Source organism: Ascochyta rabiei, chromosome 5 (genome assembly GCF_004011695.2).
Source record: "Ascochyta rabiei chromosome 5, complete sequence".
Classification (NCBI taxonomy): domain Eukaryota; kingdom Fungi; phylum Ascomycota; class Dothideomycetes; order Pleosporales; family Didymellaceae; genus Ascochyta; species Ascochyta rabiei.
In genome coordinates this window covers 1342237-1356916 of record NC_082409.1, presented here as the reverse complement: position 1 = coordinate 1356916, position 14680 = coordinate 1342237, and the positions used below count along the sequence as shown (strand labels likewise).

At 52.5% G+C, this 14680-nt stretch overlaps 6 protein-coding genes across 6 annotated transcripts, besides 2 other annotated features; 3 read left to right on the top strand and 3 right to left on the bottom strand.

The window, feature by feature from the left end:
* Nucleotides 1-105: 105 nt before the first annotated feature.
* EKO05_0003610 (transcription factor IIA subunit alpha) lies at nt 106-1834 on the top strand (the record flags this gene model as incomplete). Its single annotated transcript, XM_038938403.2, has 5 exons — nt 106-123; nt 200-301; nt 708-1696; nt 1745-1767; nt 1818-1834. The coding sequence occupies 5 exons, from the start codon at nt 106-108 to the stop codon at nt 1832-1834; spliced, it is 1149 nt and encodes a 382-aa protein (XP_038800667.2).
* Nucleotides 1835-2387: 553 nt separating this feature from the next.
* Nucleotides 2388-2421: a tandem repeat.
* Nucleotides 2422-3109: 688 nt separating this feature from the next.
* Nucleotides 3110-3619, bottom strand: EKO05_0003609 (uncharacterized protein; the record flags this gene model as incomplete). Its single annotated transcript, XM_059636202.1, has 3 exons — nt 3110-3332; nt 3449-3536; nt 3589-3619. 3 exons carry the CDS (start codon nt 3617-3619, stop codon nt 3110-3112), a joined length of 342 nt encoding a protein of 113 aa, XP_059492185.1.
* Nucleotides 3620-4388: 769 nt separating this feature from the next.
* On the bottom strand, nt 4389-5007 carry EKO05_0003608 (Dynein light chain; the record flags this gene model as incomplete). Its single annotated transcript, XM_038938608.2, has 7 exons — nt 4389-4453; nt 4505-4574; nt 4627-4653; nt 4712-4746; nt 4799-4832; nt 4886-4908; nt 4971-5007. The coding sequence occupies 7 exons, from the start codon at nt 5005-5007 to the stop codon at nt 4389-4391; spliced, it is 291 nt and encodes a 96-aa protein (XP_038800668.2).
* Nucleotides 5008-5333: 326 nt separating this feature from the next.
* EKO05_0003607 (Multiple RNA-binding domain-containing protein 1) lies at nt 5334-8050 on the top strand (the record flags this gene model as incomplete). The annotated part of the gene is made up of 3 exons (XM_038938402.1): nt 5334-5558; nt 5611-6378; nt 6569-8050. 3 exons carry the CDS (start codon nt 5334-5336, stop codon nt 8048-8050), a joined length of 2475 nt encoding a protein of 824 aa, XP_038800669.1.
* A 946-nt stretch (nt 8051-8996) lies between these two features.
* Nucleotides 8997-11821, top strand: EKO05_0003606 (uncharacterized protein; the record flags this gene model as incomplete). The annotated part of the gene is made up of 3 exons (XM_038938623.1): nt 8997-9522; nt 9594-9770; nt 9900-11821. 3 exons carry the CDS (start codon nt 8997-8999, stop codon nt 11819-11821), a joined length of 2625 nt encoding a protein of 874 aa, XP_038800670.1.
* A 256-nt stretch (nt 11822-12077) lies between these two features.
* EKO05_0003605 (uncharacterized protein) lies at nt 12078-14245 on the bottom strand (the record flags this gene model as incomplete). Its single annotated transcript, XM_038938562.1, has 3 exons — nt 12078-12425; nt 12485-14079; nt 14137-14245. The coding sequence occupies 3 exons, from the start codon at nt 14243-14245 to the stop codon at nt 12078-12080; spliced, it is 2052 nt and encodes a 683-aa protein (XP_038800671.1).
* A 408-nt stretch (nt 14246-14653) lies between these two features.
* Nucleotides 14654-14680: part of a mobile genetic element that runs on past the window's edge.

The following is a 14680-nucleotide window of genomic DNA, read 5'->3' as shown; positions in this document are numbered from 1 at the left end:
GACTACCATTCAGCACCACACAAGCAACGGTCGCACGCTCTTGCGCGAGCGCCGACGTTATACGCCTGATTATACAGAAGAAGCAGGAAGTAGGAAGCGATCGCCATGTCGAACCAGGTGGTGGTCAGTAGCCCTCGCTAACTGCGCATGCGACCACATGCACTGGGGTACGAGACAGATGTACTGACCGCGACAACAGGGTAATGTCTATCAGCAAATCATCGAGAAGGTCATCCAGGCTTCGCAAAATGACTTCGAGGAGTTTGGCGTAGACCAGTCGACGCTCGACGAGATGAAGCAGGTATGTCATGGCAGCCTGGCGGTTTGCGTCTTCCGTTGCATCTTTAGGTCATCGCACCATTCCTTCCACCTTTGTATTTATTGCATCCACGCTGTTGTTTTTTTGTTCGTTTCTTTTTTTTTTGCTGCAATTTCCAGCGTATCCTCGGCATTCCGTTTTGCTGCGATGTTGCCGCCTGGCTTTGGGGTGGATAGGCGGCTGAAAGCGGGGGCGCCGGTCGGTTTCGCAGGTCGGGGGCGCCCTCAGTACTTGGGTCACTCTTATACCCCCTGCGCAGCTCACTGCCCCGCCAAGCCAAGCCCATCCATGACCCAACAAGGCATAGCTCCATCATGTGACAATATACCGGCATCACTCTTCATGCCTCGTACATCTACTTGTGCTGGGCATATGCTGACAACTCCAGGGCTGGCAAGAGAAGCTGTCTGCTCTCAAGGTCGCCGCCTTTCCGTGGGACCCACAGCCTGAGCCGGTGCGTCAGCCGCCTACAGTGCCATCGAACGTCAAGGTAGACAATGACATGCCTCAGGTGTCTGCGGCGCAGGACCACATCAACTTCCCTAATCCACAGTTGAAGCCCGAGACTGGTTACCCGCAGCATCCTAGTCAAAACTACCCTCAGGTCCAAGCCTACACTGGCGGCGGATATGACAACCACCACGGTCTCGCCCAGCAGCGAGCACAGAACCTCGTCATGCAGCGACAGCAGCAGAATAACATGATGCCACAGTCAAACTTCCCAAATCTGCCCCAACAAAATCTTCATCTCCCACAACAAGGCCAGCATCCCATGCAGACCCAACAACAGCGAATGATGGCACCACAGCAGCATCAGCAACAGCGCCCACCTCAACAACTGCCACAACAGCGTCCCCCGCAACAGCAGAACAATCTATACACCTCGCAAACAGATGGTACTGGAGAAGGCTTAGAGGACTGGAAGGCGTTCCTTGCGGCGAGGCGAGCTGCAGAGAGCGAGGAAGGACGAGTTGCCGCTGACGAGTTTATGCGCGCTCGTGTCGATGCCATGGCGATGCAGCAGGATAGTGGGTTAATGGTTCCGCTCAACTCGATGCCGAAAGGCAAGAAGAGGAAAGCAGCTGTTCGTGTCCTCCAAGCCGAACAAGCTAAGGCATCGTCGTCGATATCAGTGCCCAGCGAGTCAGTGCCTGGCTTGTTTGACGGACCTGATGACGACATCAAGCCCGGTGAGGAAGATCCGGATGATGCCATCAACTCGGATCTTGACGATCCTGAGGACGATCTGAACGACGGCGACAACAGCGACGATGAGATGGTCGATTACATGTTGTGTACCTATGACAAGGTGCAGCGTGTCAAGAACAAGTGGAAGTGCACACTCAAAGATGGCATTTTGACCACGAACAAAAAGGAGTGAGTACATTCCCTAATTAACCGTGAGAGACCCTGCTAACCTTGTAGATACCTATTCCACAAAGCCAACGGTGAATTTGAGTGGTAACAGCGTAATGAGATAAATGCTTATTGTGTGCAGCTGAACTCGAGTTCTGAGCGGCAACCCCCGCAACACACAGCTTTCCACGCTGACGGACCGAGTTCAGCTGCCACAACAGCGACTGTAACATATCGGGATCCTCCTCCTATTTCGACGAAGCACTATCACAAAATACTCGCTCGAGCCATCTATTCTGGATGTGTACATCCGACTGCGCAACTATTGCACAGCCAAGCTGTGCTACACCCAGCATCGTCGCGAGTGGGCACCGGACGATAAGAAAAACGCCTTGTTCCTACCCCCCGCACGACCGCACATGGCACCACAACACAGGATTACTGATGTTCTTTGGCTGCTCTTTCACACTTGCTCTCCGGCTCGCATAGATACAGCTGCCCTTTGCCGAACCATATGCGTCTTCAACATTTTCTTCGCGATACGATTCAAGAAATCGTGACAGACTGGCTTACTTTACTTTATTTTACTTGATACGCAGATGGGAACGAGCCACAAGGTTGACGCATAGTCGTCATCAAGTCGAGCGTACATGTAGATTACGTACTTGCTTCGAGCCAAACAGCTCCAAAATCCCATTAGTGCTCCCGAAACGAATTGAACTGAGTTGAACCGAAATGAGTTGAATGGTCCCGCATTGTGCACTTCTGTTGTCCGATACGATCTGATCACTCGAAGCCAGAGCTCCAAGGTCTTGTTACTTGCTACTCTCTACCCATGCTGCGTGAAAAGCGGGCTACATTTATCTCTCGCGTTGCATGAACACCCGACTACAAGCTAGCGGTTTTCTAATAGTACAGGAGGGATTCAATGCTGTTCTCCTAGCCATTTTTTACAGCCCAGAAAGATGTTGTGAGACGCCAGCAACTTCTCTCAATTCTAGGGAGAAGCGGTGATTGCGCTAAAGGCCTCTGGCATTGTGGTTTGCAGCACAGAGGGCTAAGACAGTGGAGCTGGCTTTGTCTTCGACGCGAGAGATTTAGGATAAATAGGGCTAGTTAGCTTAGCTTTGTTGGACTTTTTCAGCATGAAAAGATGAGCAGAAAGGTTACATCGCTTTTTGCAAATGATACTTTATTGCCTATCACCTACTGAAGGCCTGCAGGCGAGGATTGGTGACCTGTGATGGTACCAGAGCAGATGCAAGCTTTGTTGAGGGTGGTGTTGATATTGATTCGGTAGAAGTGAAAGAAGAAGAAATGCTGTGTGGTATCTGTTCGCAAAACCCATACGCCGTGGTAACCGCTGTCATGCCCCTCTGTAATGCCACGCTCCCCAGCGTCTTCCAACTATGCCTTTCACACCTTTATAAGTCTTCACTTGTACTGTGGCACGCCACTTGGGGGCGGCCCGTGTTGTCCGTTCCCTCCATGCATCATGACGGCTGGCTGTCCTGCGCCTCCTCCTCCATCCATCTGTTGCTGCACGTCCGGTCGGTACTTGATGTCTTGCCAGAAGTTGCAGATGTGGCAGCCGACTTCCTTGTAGGGCTTGAGCGAGAAGGGGATAAGGGGAACGAAGCAGAATGTAAACCATTCCCTGTGATCGTGAGTCAGTGGTTGCGCAAGGCTGAGCGTTGTGGTGTGGTGTGACTACGACATGTTGGAGAACAGAAGGTCGAATGCACAGGAATAATGGGAATACCGAGAACGCACCATCGCTTCATCACTCTACCGGAGAAGTTGCCGCAGTTCTGGCATTGCACTGTGATGTGCTCAGCACCCTTGAGCTGCGAGTTGAAGGCTAGGCCGCTGTCAGCCGCGCGAATGCAACATTATGCCAAGGATGCGCCTACTGTGTGTCCCGCATGTGAAGAAAAAGAACATGTTCGTGAATCGTGTGCTCTGCAGAGTCGCAGCTGGTAGATGCGATGGGTTCGTGGATCTGGTCGCGCGTCGCGGTCAATCGGGCGGAGGTGGTGCGGAGAGGTGGAGCTATGCGCGAGCTGGCGAAGCAAGGGTACTTTGGTCTGTCGTAATATTGTCACACGACGAGCGCGTTTGATTATAGGGTAGTATTCAGGGACGCGCGGCCGGTGATGGAAGGTGAGAAGGATAATGAGGCGAAGCAGGAACAAGATCGCGGCAGGTGCAGTGTTTAATCATCTCATGGAATCCAGCGGCATTGGCGCCGAGCAAGGCGCGTCACCACCGCAGCCACTCAGCCACACAGTTTCGTGGTGTGCACCACACAAACGGAATGCTCTGCGCCCCTCAGTTTGCATAGGGAGAGAGAAACTTGGCGTGTGTGTAGATTTGTTTCCTTGTTTTACATGAGCCTCTACTGCCAACCGTGAAAGAAGACCCGTGGTAATCTTGATGTTCCGACAGTCTCCCCAGCCCCTCGGACTCCGTGAATCTCTCCTTGCACAGTCGACGGACAACGTAAGCCATAGATCCACGCTTGGAGGCCAAAGCTGTAATCCTTGGCTGGAGTTTGAGGAGGGCGAGAAGGCCATCCTAGAACCTAGGCCGAGATGAGAGGTGTACTCCAGAACGTCCAAAAGGAGCAGCAGTGTAATGAAAAGCAGACGGTAACTCCGGTTGGGCCACAGCACCTTGATCCATTTGACTCATTTGAACCAATCAAGTGTGCTTACTGGGTCTTGAACAAAAGGATGGCGCAGTGTCCAAGGTAGAAGTATATGAAGTGCTTCGTCTCTGCAGACTATTAGCAGATGCTCAATACAAGTGAACACCCGTTGAGCTGACCGTGAGTCACGAAACTACCAAAGTTCCTGCCGACGATACAGTGCCATGTGGCACCCTTGCGGTTATCGAACTGTAGCCAAGTTAGTCTGGAGAGTACACTGGCAGGCTGCTGGCCCACTCACTTCTTTCTTGATGAACTGCGCAATGTCCTTGGTCAAGACAGTCAGCACGTGGTACACATCGCTCATCGACGGAATTTAGGCCGACCTTTTCAATTGTGAACTGCTCCATTGCTTGCTGTGCTACCAGGCTGTCAGCGTTTCAGGCCGCCGCATATGGGAAGGGTGTACTGACCAACTTCAATGGCTTCGTTCTGCATTTCTTCGCTCTGTAGCACGTGATCAGTATCTTCCCTGAAGCAGGGGAGTCGGGCTTTCGCACCATATCGGCAGACTTGATCTGCGCTGTTGACTTTGTTAGCTTGCGCTCAAGTGACTGCCGGGACCTGTGCATAAGAGAGCCTTACCCTCCTGCTTGACGAGATCGGACTTTTCGCTGGCCATGGTGTAGACTTGGAAGTGCTGTGTGTGTTGTGGTGGGTTGGAGTGCGGATTGCGGTTATAAGCCGGTGTTTGAGCGAGGCTTTGCGTTTGTTGTAGTGCTTGGTTGTTGGAGGTGTTGTAGTGGTAGCCGTCGCTGGCCAGTGCCAAACAGCAGGAGGCCACCGACCAGTCGGCTCCGCCTATCGGAGGCTAGCGCGCAATGACGCTAAAATTCTCGAACTTTTTGTTTTGCCGACAGCTCTTCCCACCACGCACCACGCTTCACTTCGTCCTTTGTGTGTCGCCTTTACTCGAGCAGGTCACAGCTCGTTCCTCACATTCCAGTCATGGAATCGTCTCGCATCTTCGTACGTGGGCTGCCGCCCAAGTTCACCGAGGACGATGTGCGCAAGCATTTTGCCAAGTTCCCGGTCACAGACGTCAAGTTCTTTCCACATCGCCGCATTGGATACGTCGGTTACAAGACGCCTGAGGATGCTGCGAAGGCTGTCAAGTACTTCAACAAAACCTTCATCCGGATGACCAAGATCTTTGTCGAGGTTGCCCGGCCGGTAAGTTTGTGCACAATCATAGCTATTTGGGTGGCGCTGACAAACATGGCAGATCTCGGACGAGCTGCTACCCAAGTCACGACGACAGATCAAGGTTGAGAAGACTGCACCCAGGAGTGACGACTACTTCCCACCACCGAAGGAAGACAATGCTCTGAAGCGCAAGCGTGAAGAAGCAGAGCAAGATCCAAAGCTAAAGGAGTTCCTCGAGGTCTATCAGCCACCCTCAAAAACCAATATTTGGACAGAGGGTGATGCGCAAATTGCTGCAGGCAATTCTGCAGCAGCTGAACAGTCTGTACAAGACGTAGTCGTACCTGCAGACGAAAGCGACGACGAGTACCAGGTCATCGCCAAGAAGCCCAAGACCGTAGAAGCATCAAACGAGGCACTGACGGAGACACATCCTGTACCAGCGGCCGAGCCCATCAACGCTACCAAAGACGCTGTTGTGCAGGACACCGACGAAACAATGCAGGATGCGCCAGATGCAGTCGCGGCTGACCAACCTCCCACAACCGACGATGACTGGCTGCGATCACGGACAAACAGACTCTTAGATCTTGTCGAGGATGACGATGTCCCTGTCGCTCCTGCATCTGCCCCATCAAAACCTGCCGCTGAGAAGCGTGACTCCCCAGTGGCTATCGAACAGCAGCTTGAGTCTACGCAAACTGCCGATGCACCGGTTGTTGATGCTGTGCCGTCCGAAGAAGACAAGATCCGAGAAACAGGTCGACTGTACCTTCGAAACCTACATTTCGAGGTCGCTGAAGAGGACATTAGAAAACAGTTTGCCAAATACGGATCACTCGCTGAAGTAAGTCCTACTCTCTTTTCTTTCACGCCACTCGCTTTAGGATGAACGTCAAGATAGGGACAACTGATGCTTAGGCATATGAGGTCACCTTGTGAGAGTATTTTAGTAGATGTCTCTCTTATCTGATACTGGCGAGCTTTGTCACACTATGTTACAATTTGCATACACGATCAACTGCTGACCAAGCCAGGTGCATGTGCCCTTGAAGAAGATCGATGGCAAGGGTAAGGGCTTCGCGTTCGTGCAGTTCAAGGACCCTGAAAATGCCGTCGAGGCCTTCAATGAGAATGATAGAACCATCTTTCAGGGTCGTCTCTTGCACGTAATCTCCGCCAAAGCGAAGAAGGACACCAAGCTTGACGAATTTGAGATCTCCAAACTGCCACTGAAAAAGCAGAAGGAGATCCGACGGAAGCAAGATGCTGTCAAAGCTACCTTCAATTGGAACTCGCTGTACCTCAATGCAGATGCGGTCATGTCCACCCTTGCGAGTCGCATGGGGATAAGTAAGGCAGAGCTGCTTGATCCAACGTCTTCTGACGCTGCGGTCAAACAAGCTCATGCCGAGACCCACATTATCCAGGAGACCAAGAACTACTTCGCTCAACATGGGGTAGATCTTGAGGCTTTCAAAAACAGCGCAAAGGGCGACACTGCGATCTTAGTCAAGAATGTTCCTCACTCTGTCACAGCAGATGAACTGCGAAAGACGTTCGAGGAGCATGGCAAAATCACAAAGTTCCTCATGCCACCGACGGGCATGACTGCTATTGTAGAATTCTCAAATGCTGCAGAGGCGAAGACAGCATTCATGGCCCTTTCGTATCGTAAGATGATGGGCTCCATCTTGTACCTCGAAAAGGCACCGAAAGAACTGTTCAAGGAGGGCTTTGTGGCACCTGTAGTTCAGGAAACGTCCACCAACAAGCCAGATGCCAAACTCACTGCAACGGACTTGCTCGAAGAAGCTCCCGAACCAGATGCGTCGAATACCGCCACCCTCTATGTCCGGAATCTTAACTTTTCTACCACAACCGAGCGCCTTACAGAGACGTTCAAGCCTCTCTCCGGCTTCCGCAGTGCCAGAGTCAAGACCAAGATTGACCCGAAGCGAGGTGTACTATCGATGGGTTTCGGCTTTGTCGAATTCGATAGCCCAGAAGCAGCAACAGCTGCGCTTCGAACCCTGGATGGCCATGATTTGGAGGGCCACAAGCTGCAGATTAAAGCATCCCACAAGGGTGCAGATGCAGCAGAGGAGCGGCGCAAAGAGGACGCCGCAAAAAAGGCGGCGAGCACCAAGATTCTTATCAAGAACTTGCCCTTCGAAGCTAGCAAGAAGGAGGTGCGCGCCCTGTTCACCCCTTACGGCCAGCTTCGGTCCGTCAGGGTGCCCAAGAAGTTTGATTCGTCTTCACGTGGTTTCGGTTTCGCTGAGTTCACCACAAAACGCGACGCTGTCAACGCCATGAACGCCTTGAAGAACACCCATCTTCTCGGTCGACGATTGGTTCTTGCCTTTGCAGAGACCGAATCGGACGATCCCGAGAAGGAACTCGAGAAGATGCAGCAGAAGATGGGAGCACAGGCCAACAAGGTTGCCCTGCAAAAGCTCACGGCAGGCGGCCGCCAGAAGTTTAACGTTGCAGGCAGCGACGAGCTAGATGAATGAGCGCGAAGCGCGTGCGTACTCTGGTAGGAGTAATTTGCAAACTCTGCGCGACACCATCAGGCTGTGTCGTCCCTAACGCCAGCCCTTGCTTGCCCGGCCTCGAAAGCGAGGCCCGCCCTTTGCAAAGACCCCGCGGTGCACTAGAAGCGTGCTAGGTCACACCTTGCGCACGGCTTCTCCATGTAAGTCACCGCTACTTTAGCCGCGACAGGATTCACAGACAGAGACCTGGATCAATGGGCATGGCCACCACACCAGGTTTCAGTTATTCTGAGACACAACGAGCAAGGCAGCCACAGACGAGACGGTTGTCGATCATACGAACTCGACTCACGTAATCTGTTGTTGACCACTGACATTCATTCTTGCTCAGAGCATTCCAAACCGAGTTCTCCCTCGCACACATCCAATCAGATGACGATTGATCAGTCGGCAATTACCCAATGCCCTTGCTCCCACTGCTAACCAGGCAATATTTACCATTCCAACAGACCACGGAATTGCGATAGTTGTAATTACTTGGGCAACAAGCGAAATGGCGATATGTGGGCGACCACGGTGCCCGTAGGTAGCGTGTTAGCCTAATCTTATGTTCATCGGGATGCTACCTTGGTGACCGATCTTGCATCCACATCAAGTATAGCCGAGCCCTATCGTACCTGTCAGAAGGCTTCCCTTGGGTGCACCGCAAATCCAGTTCCTTCTGCCAAGCGGCCCTCTTCTCTGAGGGTCGACTGTTGGGGCACCCTCTTATACCATTGATCAGTGTCTGTATACCTTTGCCACATACTCGAACCGCATTCTCTTATTCATCTTTCACAATCCACAGTCACTCATTGCTCCAACTGCCTGACGTTCCTTCCATTTCTGCCTCAGATTCGCAAAAGTCATCATTCTTAGCCTCATTCAGTCCATTCTTTAGCCTCTTCGCATACCAAACATCATCATGGAACTACAACACCATCAGTCTGGCGTGCTACCTGCTAACGGGTCAGCCTTGAACACGCCTTCAATCGGAACACCACTCGATGGGTCGTCAACACAATACCGTGGCGTCCTTCAGGAACGCTCTGCCAACTGGCCGCACGACAGCATAGCATCGCCCATCACAAGCACACAACATGGATCTCAAAAGGTCTCCCGAAGTCAAAGCCCGACTGAAAATGCATACCCTCAACAGGCCACTGCTGCGGGCAACTATTTCACTGGCAGTTTGCATGCGCAACACATTGGACTGGCGGGGTGTGGGATAGAGAGGTCAGAGAAGCAAATCAAACGGGAGATAACACGACTACACCATTTGCTACAACGTTCAGACAAGTACCAGAAGTACCGTGAAAAGCAGCCGGTCTTGACGCCGGGGGAGTTTATTGAAAGAGAGGCAAGAGAAGCAAAGATGAAAGTGGAAAAGGACAACAAGAGCCCAGAGAAGAGTGTTTGGCCGGAGTTCCTTGAAGACGCTTTCTGGACAGGTGAGTGAAAGCCCACACGGGTCAGCGAAAAGCCATCCCTTGGACGCCTGTGGCTGACCAGAGCATCACAGCACTCATCCGATGGCCTCCCATGGGCCGTAAGAAGTTCATGCTCGATGGCGCTCTGCGGGGCCGTAACGAACTTATCCAAGATTCAATATACAAAGACACGGGAATCAGGCGAGACCGCAAGCAGGTGTCAAGTCATCTTCAAGTGCTCAAACAGCACCTAAAAGACCAGCCTGGTGGTGAGTATTTCCAAACGAAGAACAAGCACTCGATCTTCTAGAACATGTTGATCTCCCGCAACGTCTGGAAGTGTCGTGGTTGCTAGGGCTTACCTGACTCGCGAAAGAGGCTGACACACCACGCGACAGTGCTCGTATATATGGCAACAAAGGACGAAGACAAGAAACGCCACCGTGGGAGGGAGGCTGCGAACTCGTATCACCTGTCCCACTTGGGCGGGCGCCACCACCCGCAGCAGCGCGTGGCTGGCGGCTCAAAATACGATTACAGCGCCTCAGCACCCTTTTGGTCTGGCCTTAGCTCATTGCAGTCGTCCCTTGGTTTGGGCTTAAATGGCGCTGCTGGCACATCGCCTTATGCAGTGACGGACTTCACAATGCTGGTTGAGGATGGCGATCAACCCGTGCACGACTTTACTCAACTTTCACGAGACGGGAGACAGCAGGATCTGAATGTGGCAGACACCACGATGTGGCATCGTCAATACCCCGAGTTTGGGTTCCTGCACGATCAGACCGAAGAATGGACAAAGAAGCAACAAAGAGTTCTGGTATGCGACGCGTCTATTAAAGTTATGACCGAGACACGACCAAATGCCCACCTCTCCATTGCCTTCGATCTACACTCACAGCGAGATCTTCGACCGTTCGACTCTTTGGTCTGCATAACCCGCTTCTTCGACGATGGGAGGCCGGGTGCTGATCCACAATTTGATGGGCTGCATCACCACGACCTGAAGGAGCACCGCACAAACTGCGAATACACACCTGATCCTCATGGATGTAGTGGCCGCTTACGACTTGCCTTTGGATCCAGATTCTGGGTCAACCGCATGTCCAAGTACCAGAGTCTGCGTCACAAGGATGACAATCTTGTCAGCCGTTCGTTGATGAAGCTGACAGCGACACAAGACGTATTTGGCGTCAATCCAAGTGGTGCTGCAGAACGTATTCTCACGATTCTCTGGCGGTTCCGGCAGACCCGCGACTCTGCTGAAGTAGGCGTGATGAAATGGCGCGCTGTGTCGTTTGGGTCTGCCCAAAGCGAGCCAAAGCAAGAATGGGCCAAACAAGAAACCATCGACGACTTGAATGGCGAACTCTTGGACATCGCAACGAGCCAACCGCAACACTCGAACTCTACTAACACACTCTACCACCAACCTTCTTCTCTCGGACAGATGGGCCAACCTTATGCAGTCCAACCCTACGTCCCCCAACCACCTCAACTTCACATCGACACTCTAACAACATGGCCCTGCACTGCACCAGACCTGGACCAACCATCCGCCTCCGCCGCTCCTAGCACAGCTACAGACCACTCTTTCGCCTCGCTCCCGAATCTCTCGCACTCGCAAGATACAGCCTCGGGCTTTGACGCGAACGACTTCGACTTCAGCGGCGGCCGAATCGATATCTCAGGCGCCTTTTCGCCGGCAATCATGGCGCAGTACGAAGCCTTCTCGGCGTCTCAAGGCACCGATCTCTCGGGCCTCAGCGCGCTGTCCGGCATGGACCACCAGAGCCTGCTGGAGTTGGGATTGAACGCGAACGACATCGCCTCCATCACAAGTGGCAGCGGTCTGCAAGACACGCAGCTTTCCCAAGTCCCATTGTGCTACAGCACAAAGCCTGTGCCTAGCTGGGGCCACGGAGCAAACCTGATAAGCAGTTTAGAGAGCGCTGCTGAGACGTACCATTCACCCTGGTCCACTCGCCCCCAAGCTCACCACCACCAGCACCCTTCTCATACACACCACCAGCATCAAACACAACAACACCAGGTCCAGAATCTCCCTATCGCCTCGTACTCCGACACCGACCTTGTCGCCCACGGCGCCCTGCACTCCTCAACCGCAAACCTGAACCCCGGTCTCTGGAACCTCGCATCCCCTTTCCACGAAGACACCGGCTCCGGCGCCGTGAACATGGGCGGCGTCCTGAGCCACGTCCCCGGCGTGATGGAGCGCAAAGACAGCATGCAGCAAAGCGGGCTAGGCCTGGGTGTTTTGGATCTGATTGAGCGGGATCAGAGAGCGAGAGGGTATTAGGCGATGGCTCTGTCTGTATGCGTGTACGTGTGCATGTGTGATACGATGTTATGATTGTGCCTTTGCACGTACGATATGTTATGGTATTTGACGGTCGATAATATTGCGGTAGCACTATTCTAATGGTAATACTTTCCATGACAGTACGCTTGCATGTCTTAGCTGCGTCTTCTTCGGTCTTCACACAAAGCAGTGCAAAAAGGTCTCGACGTGAAAGAAGTAGATTGCTACAAGTTTCCTTCCAAGATCATCCAAACTATCGAACAATGTACGGCGCAGTATCCCTCATGATGTAAATCTGCCCAATCAGCACGGTAAGACCGACCACCATCGTGATTGCAATGATGGGCAAATTGACCCGCGCAAACTCAAACCCACCAACACGGATATGCTTCCGGCCTAAGATATCGCGCCACAGCATACCTGCAAGCGATGCGCTGAATGCCAGGCTGAAGGCACCATAATTCACACCAATAGCCATGCTATACACTGTGCCCCAGAAGGTCCTGTTCGAGATGTCTGTGCCGTTCTGGCGGTGGATTTCCTGCCACGCTTGGATGACTCGCGAGAGCAGAATCGTAGTGCCGATGTTGGTACCAGCGAACTGGGCATTGTCAGTCGCGGCTCGTGGTGGTCGAGATTTGCATTTGAGGTAGAACTTACGTTGCAGAGAATAACGGAGAGGAAGCCCATACCGCCAACAGCACCGACGGTCCCAGTCTTTTCTACCCAATGATCCCATCCGTGTGCGAACACTGGAACCCATCCTTTTGTGACGAGTGCTTGGACCAGGACGAACATGCAGAATGCGAAGGGTAGTAGTGCTAATGGTAGATGATTGAAGACAGTCATGGTTGTGGGAAACGTCTCTCGAGCCCACTGATACCTTTCTTTGATAATGGATTCCAGTGTTGTACGCTTTCTTTGATGAGGGCTTTTCAGGCGGCCTTCTTCGTTTGGACTCTGCTCCGTGACTGCCGCGGGGTGCAGCTGCTCGTCCGATGCTGGAGTTGATGTTGCTGCAGTTGGTTCTTGAGCCTTTTCATCGATGGTACTGCTTGTGTTGAAGAACTCGCCGTTTTGGAGCGTACCTGGCTCTTGTTGCACTATGGACCTTCGCCTCTCCACTCTCTCAGCGTGTATGGCCTCAACTCTCTGCCGGCCCTCATGTGCAATTCTGCGTGTTTCCTTCCGATTTATCCAGCCAAGTACGAGATCGAAGATAAGAAGGACAAACGCTGCTGGGAGCGTAACGTAGAACACTGGCCATTCGTGGGTACCTTGGGCGACAGCATTAATGACGAGGACAGCAATCAGAGTCACGGCCATGAGTCCAGCACCAAAGATTGCGCCTTTCTTGTCGAGGAACGGGTTCAAAATCTCTTCCAGGGAGAGCTGCTTCTGTTCGTCATCGCTGGCCGGGTCTGTTTCCTCGTCCTCGGGCTCACCCTTGGCAAATGGAATATTAGGGTTGACCGGTGGTTTGTTCTTGACCTCATCCGGGAGATCCTCCATCTTAATGGAGGATGGAATAAGAGATTCATCATGAAAGATGATATAAAGCAGGAAAGGGAACAGGACAATACCAGTGACGACGACAGGTACAATCATGTTGGCCGTGTACTTGATGAACTTGATACCGAAAGCCCCTGCTAAAACCAGGTTTGTAGGATTCGAGGATACCAAGATTGCGGAAGCAATATTCGCGCAGGCGAATTGAGTGTAGATCCAGGCGCGAGGGTGTTTGATGTTACTCGACACGCGCGTCATGTAGGAGAGGAAAGCAGTTCCGGATAGAATGATCGGATCGTTTCCAATAAAGGCCGTTAGTGCAAAGAAGAACACGTACAGGTAAAAGTAAAGCCTGTGGCCGACTTTGCCCCCCTTTTGTAGGACCTTGAACGCGAGCCAGCGGATCAGACCAGAGGCATCGACCGAAATAGCGATGTATGCCAGTGACAAGAAGAACAACATAATGTCGTATGGCACTATATTATTAGCGCCAATAGTACCACCCGCGACTTCTTCCTTGCCGATAGCGGTGATGGCAAGCAAGAAGAGATCTGCTATGAGCGGCGAGGTGACAAAGTTCATGGGAAAGTTGAATCGCACGAACGCGCTAGACCCGGCACCTCTCGAGAAGACGTTGTCCTGTGGAGGAGATATGAGGCGTAGAGCACTCAAGACTTTGAGCAGTCCGGCCCAGAGAACTCGAGGCACATGCAGTGGTATGTAGAAATTGAAGAGAACATTGATGTCTGGGAGCGTTCAGCGTTGTGCATCGCCGGTTGGTAACCGAGCAAGCAATAACTTACTTGTCAGGACGAAGACAACGAGTGTGATGATTGACCTCCATTCTCTGATCTTGCCGGTACTGATGTCGATGGTTTCATTACCAGTACTACTTGCTCGATCGTGGAGCATGTTGACGCCTGCTTGGACCCTTGGGGGCCAAATCACTGGCACCGCCTCGCGCCTGGCTGGCGACCGACTAAACACCTCCTCTTTTTTACACACGGTCAATTTGAGGTCTGCAAGCGCTGCAGCTTCAAAAATCAGGACGGTTTTCAGCGAGGTGCAGGCGGCTTGTGGTTACACATCAACCTTGGTTTGACGCGCGCGAGACGAGTCGTGGATTAGATCAAGGAACAGTCACCGTGACAGGACGCGGGGATTCACACAAAGGCGACACGGCGCGATCATGGTAATATCCAAGTGTTCTGCGAAAAAAAGTGCTGAGATTTGCTGAAGGCGGTGTTGCGCCGCGGCCAAGATCTGCCCAAGAAAGAGCGCCCGTTCACGAATGCAATGCACGGACTTACAATGACAACGTACCGTGTCCGTGCGCGCAACAACCAG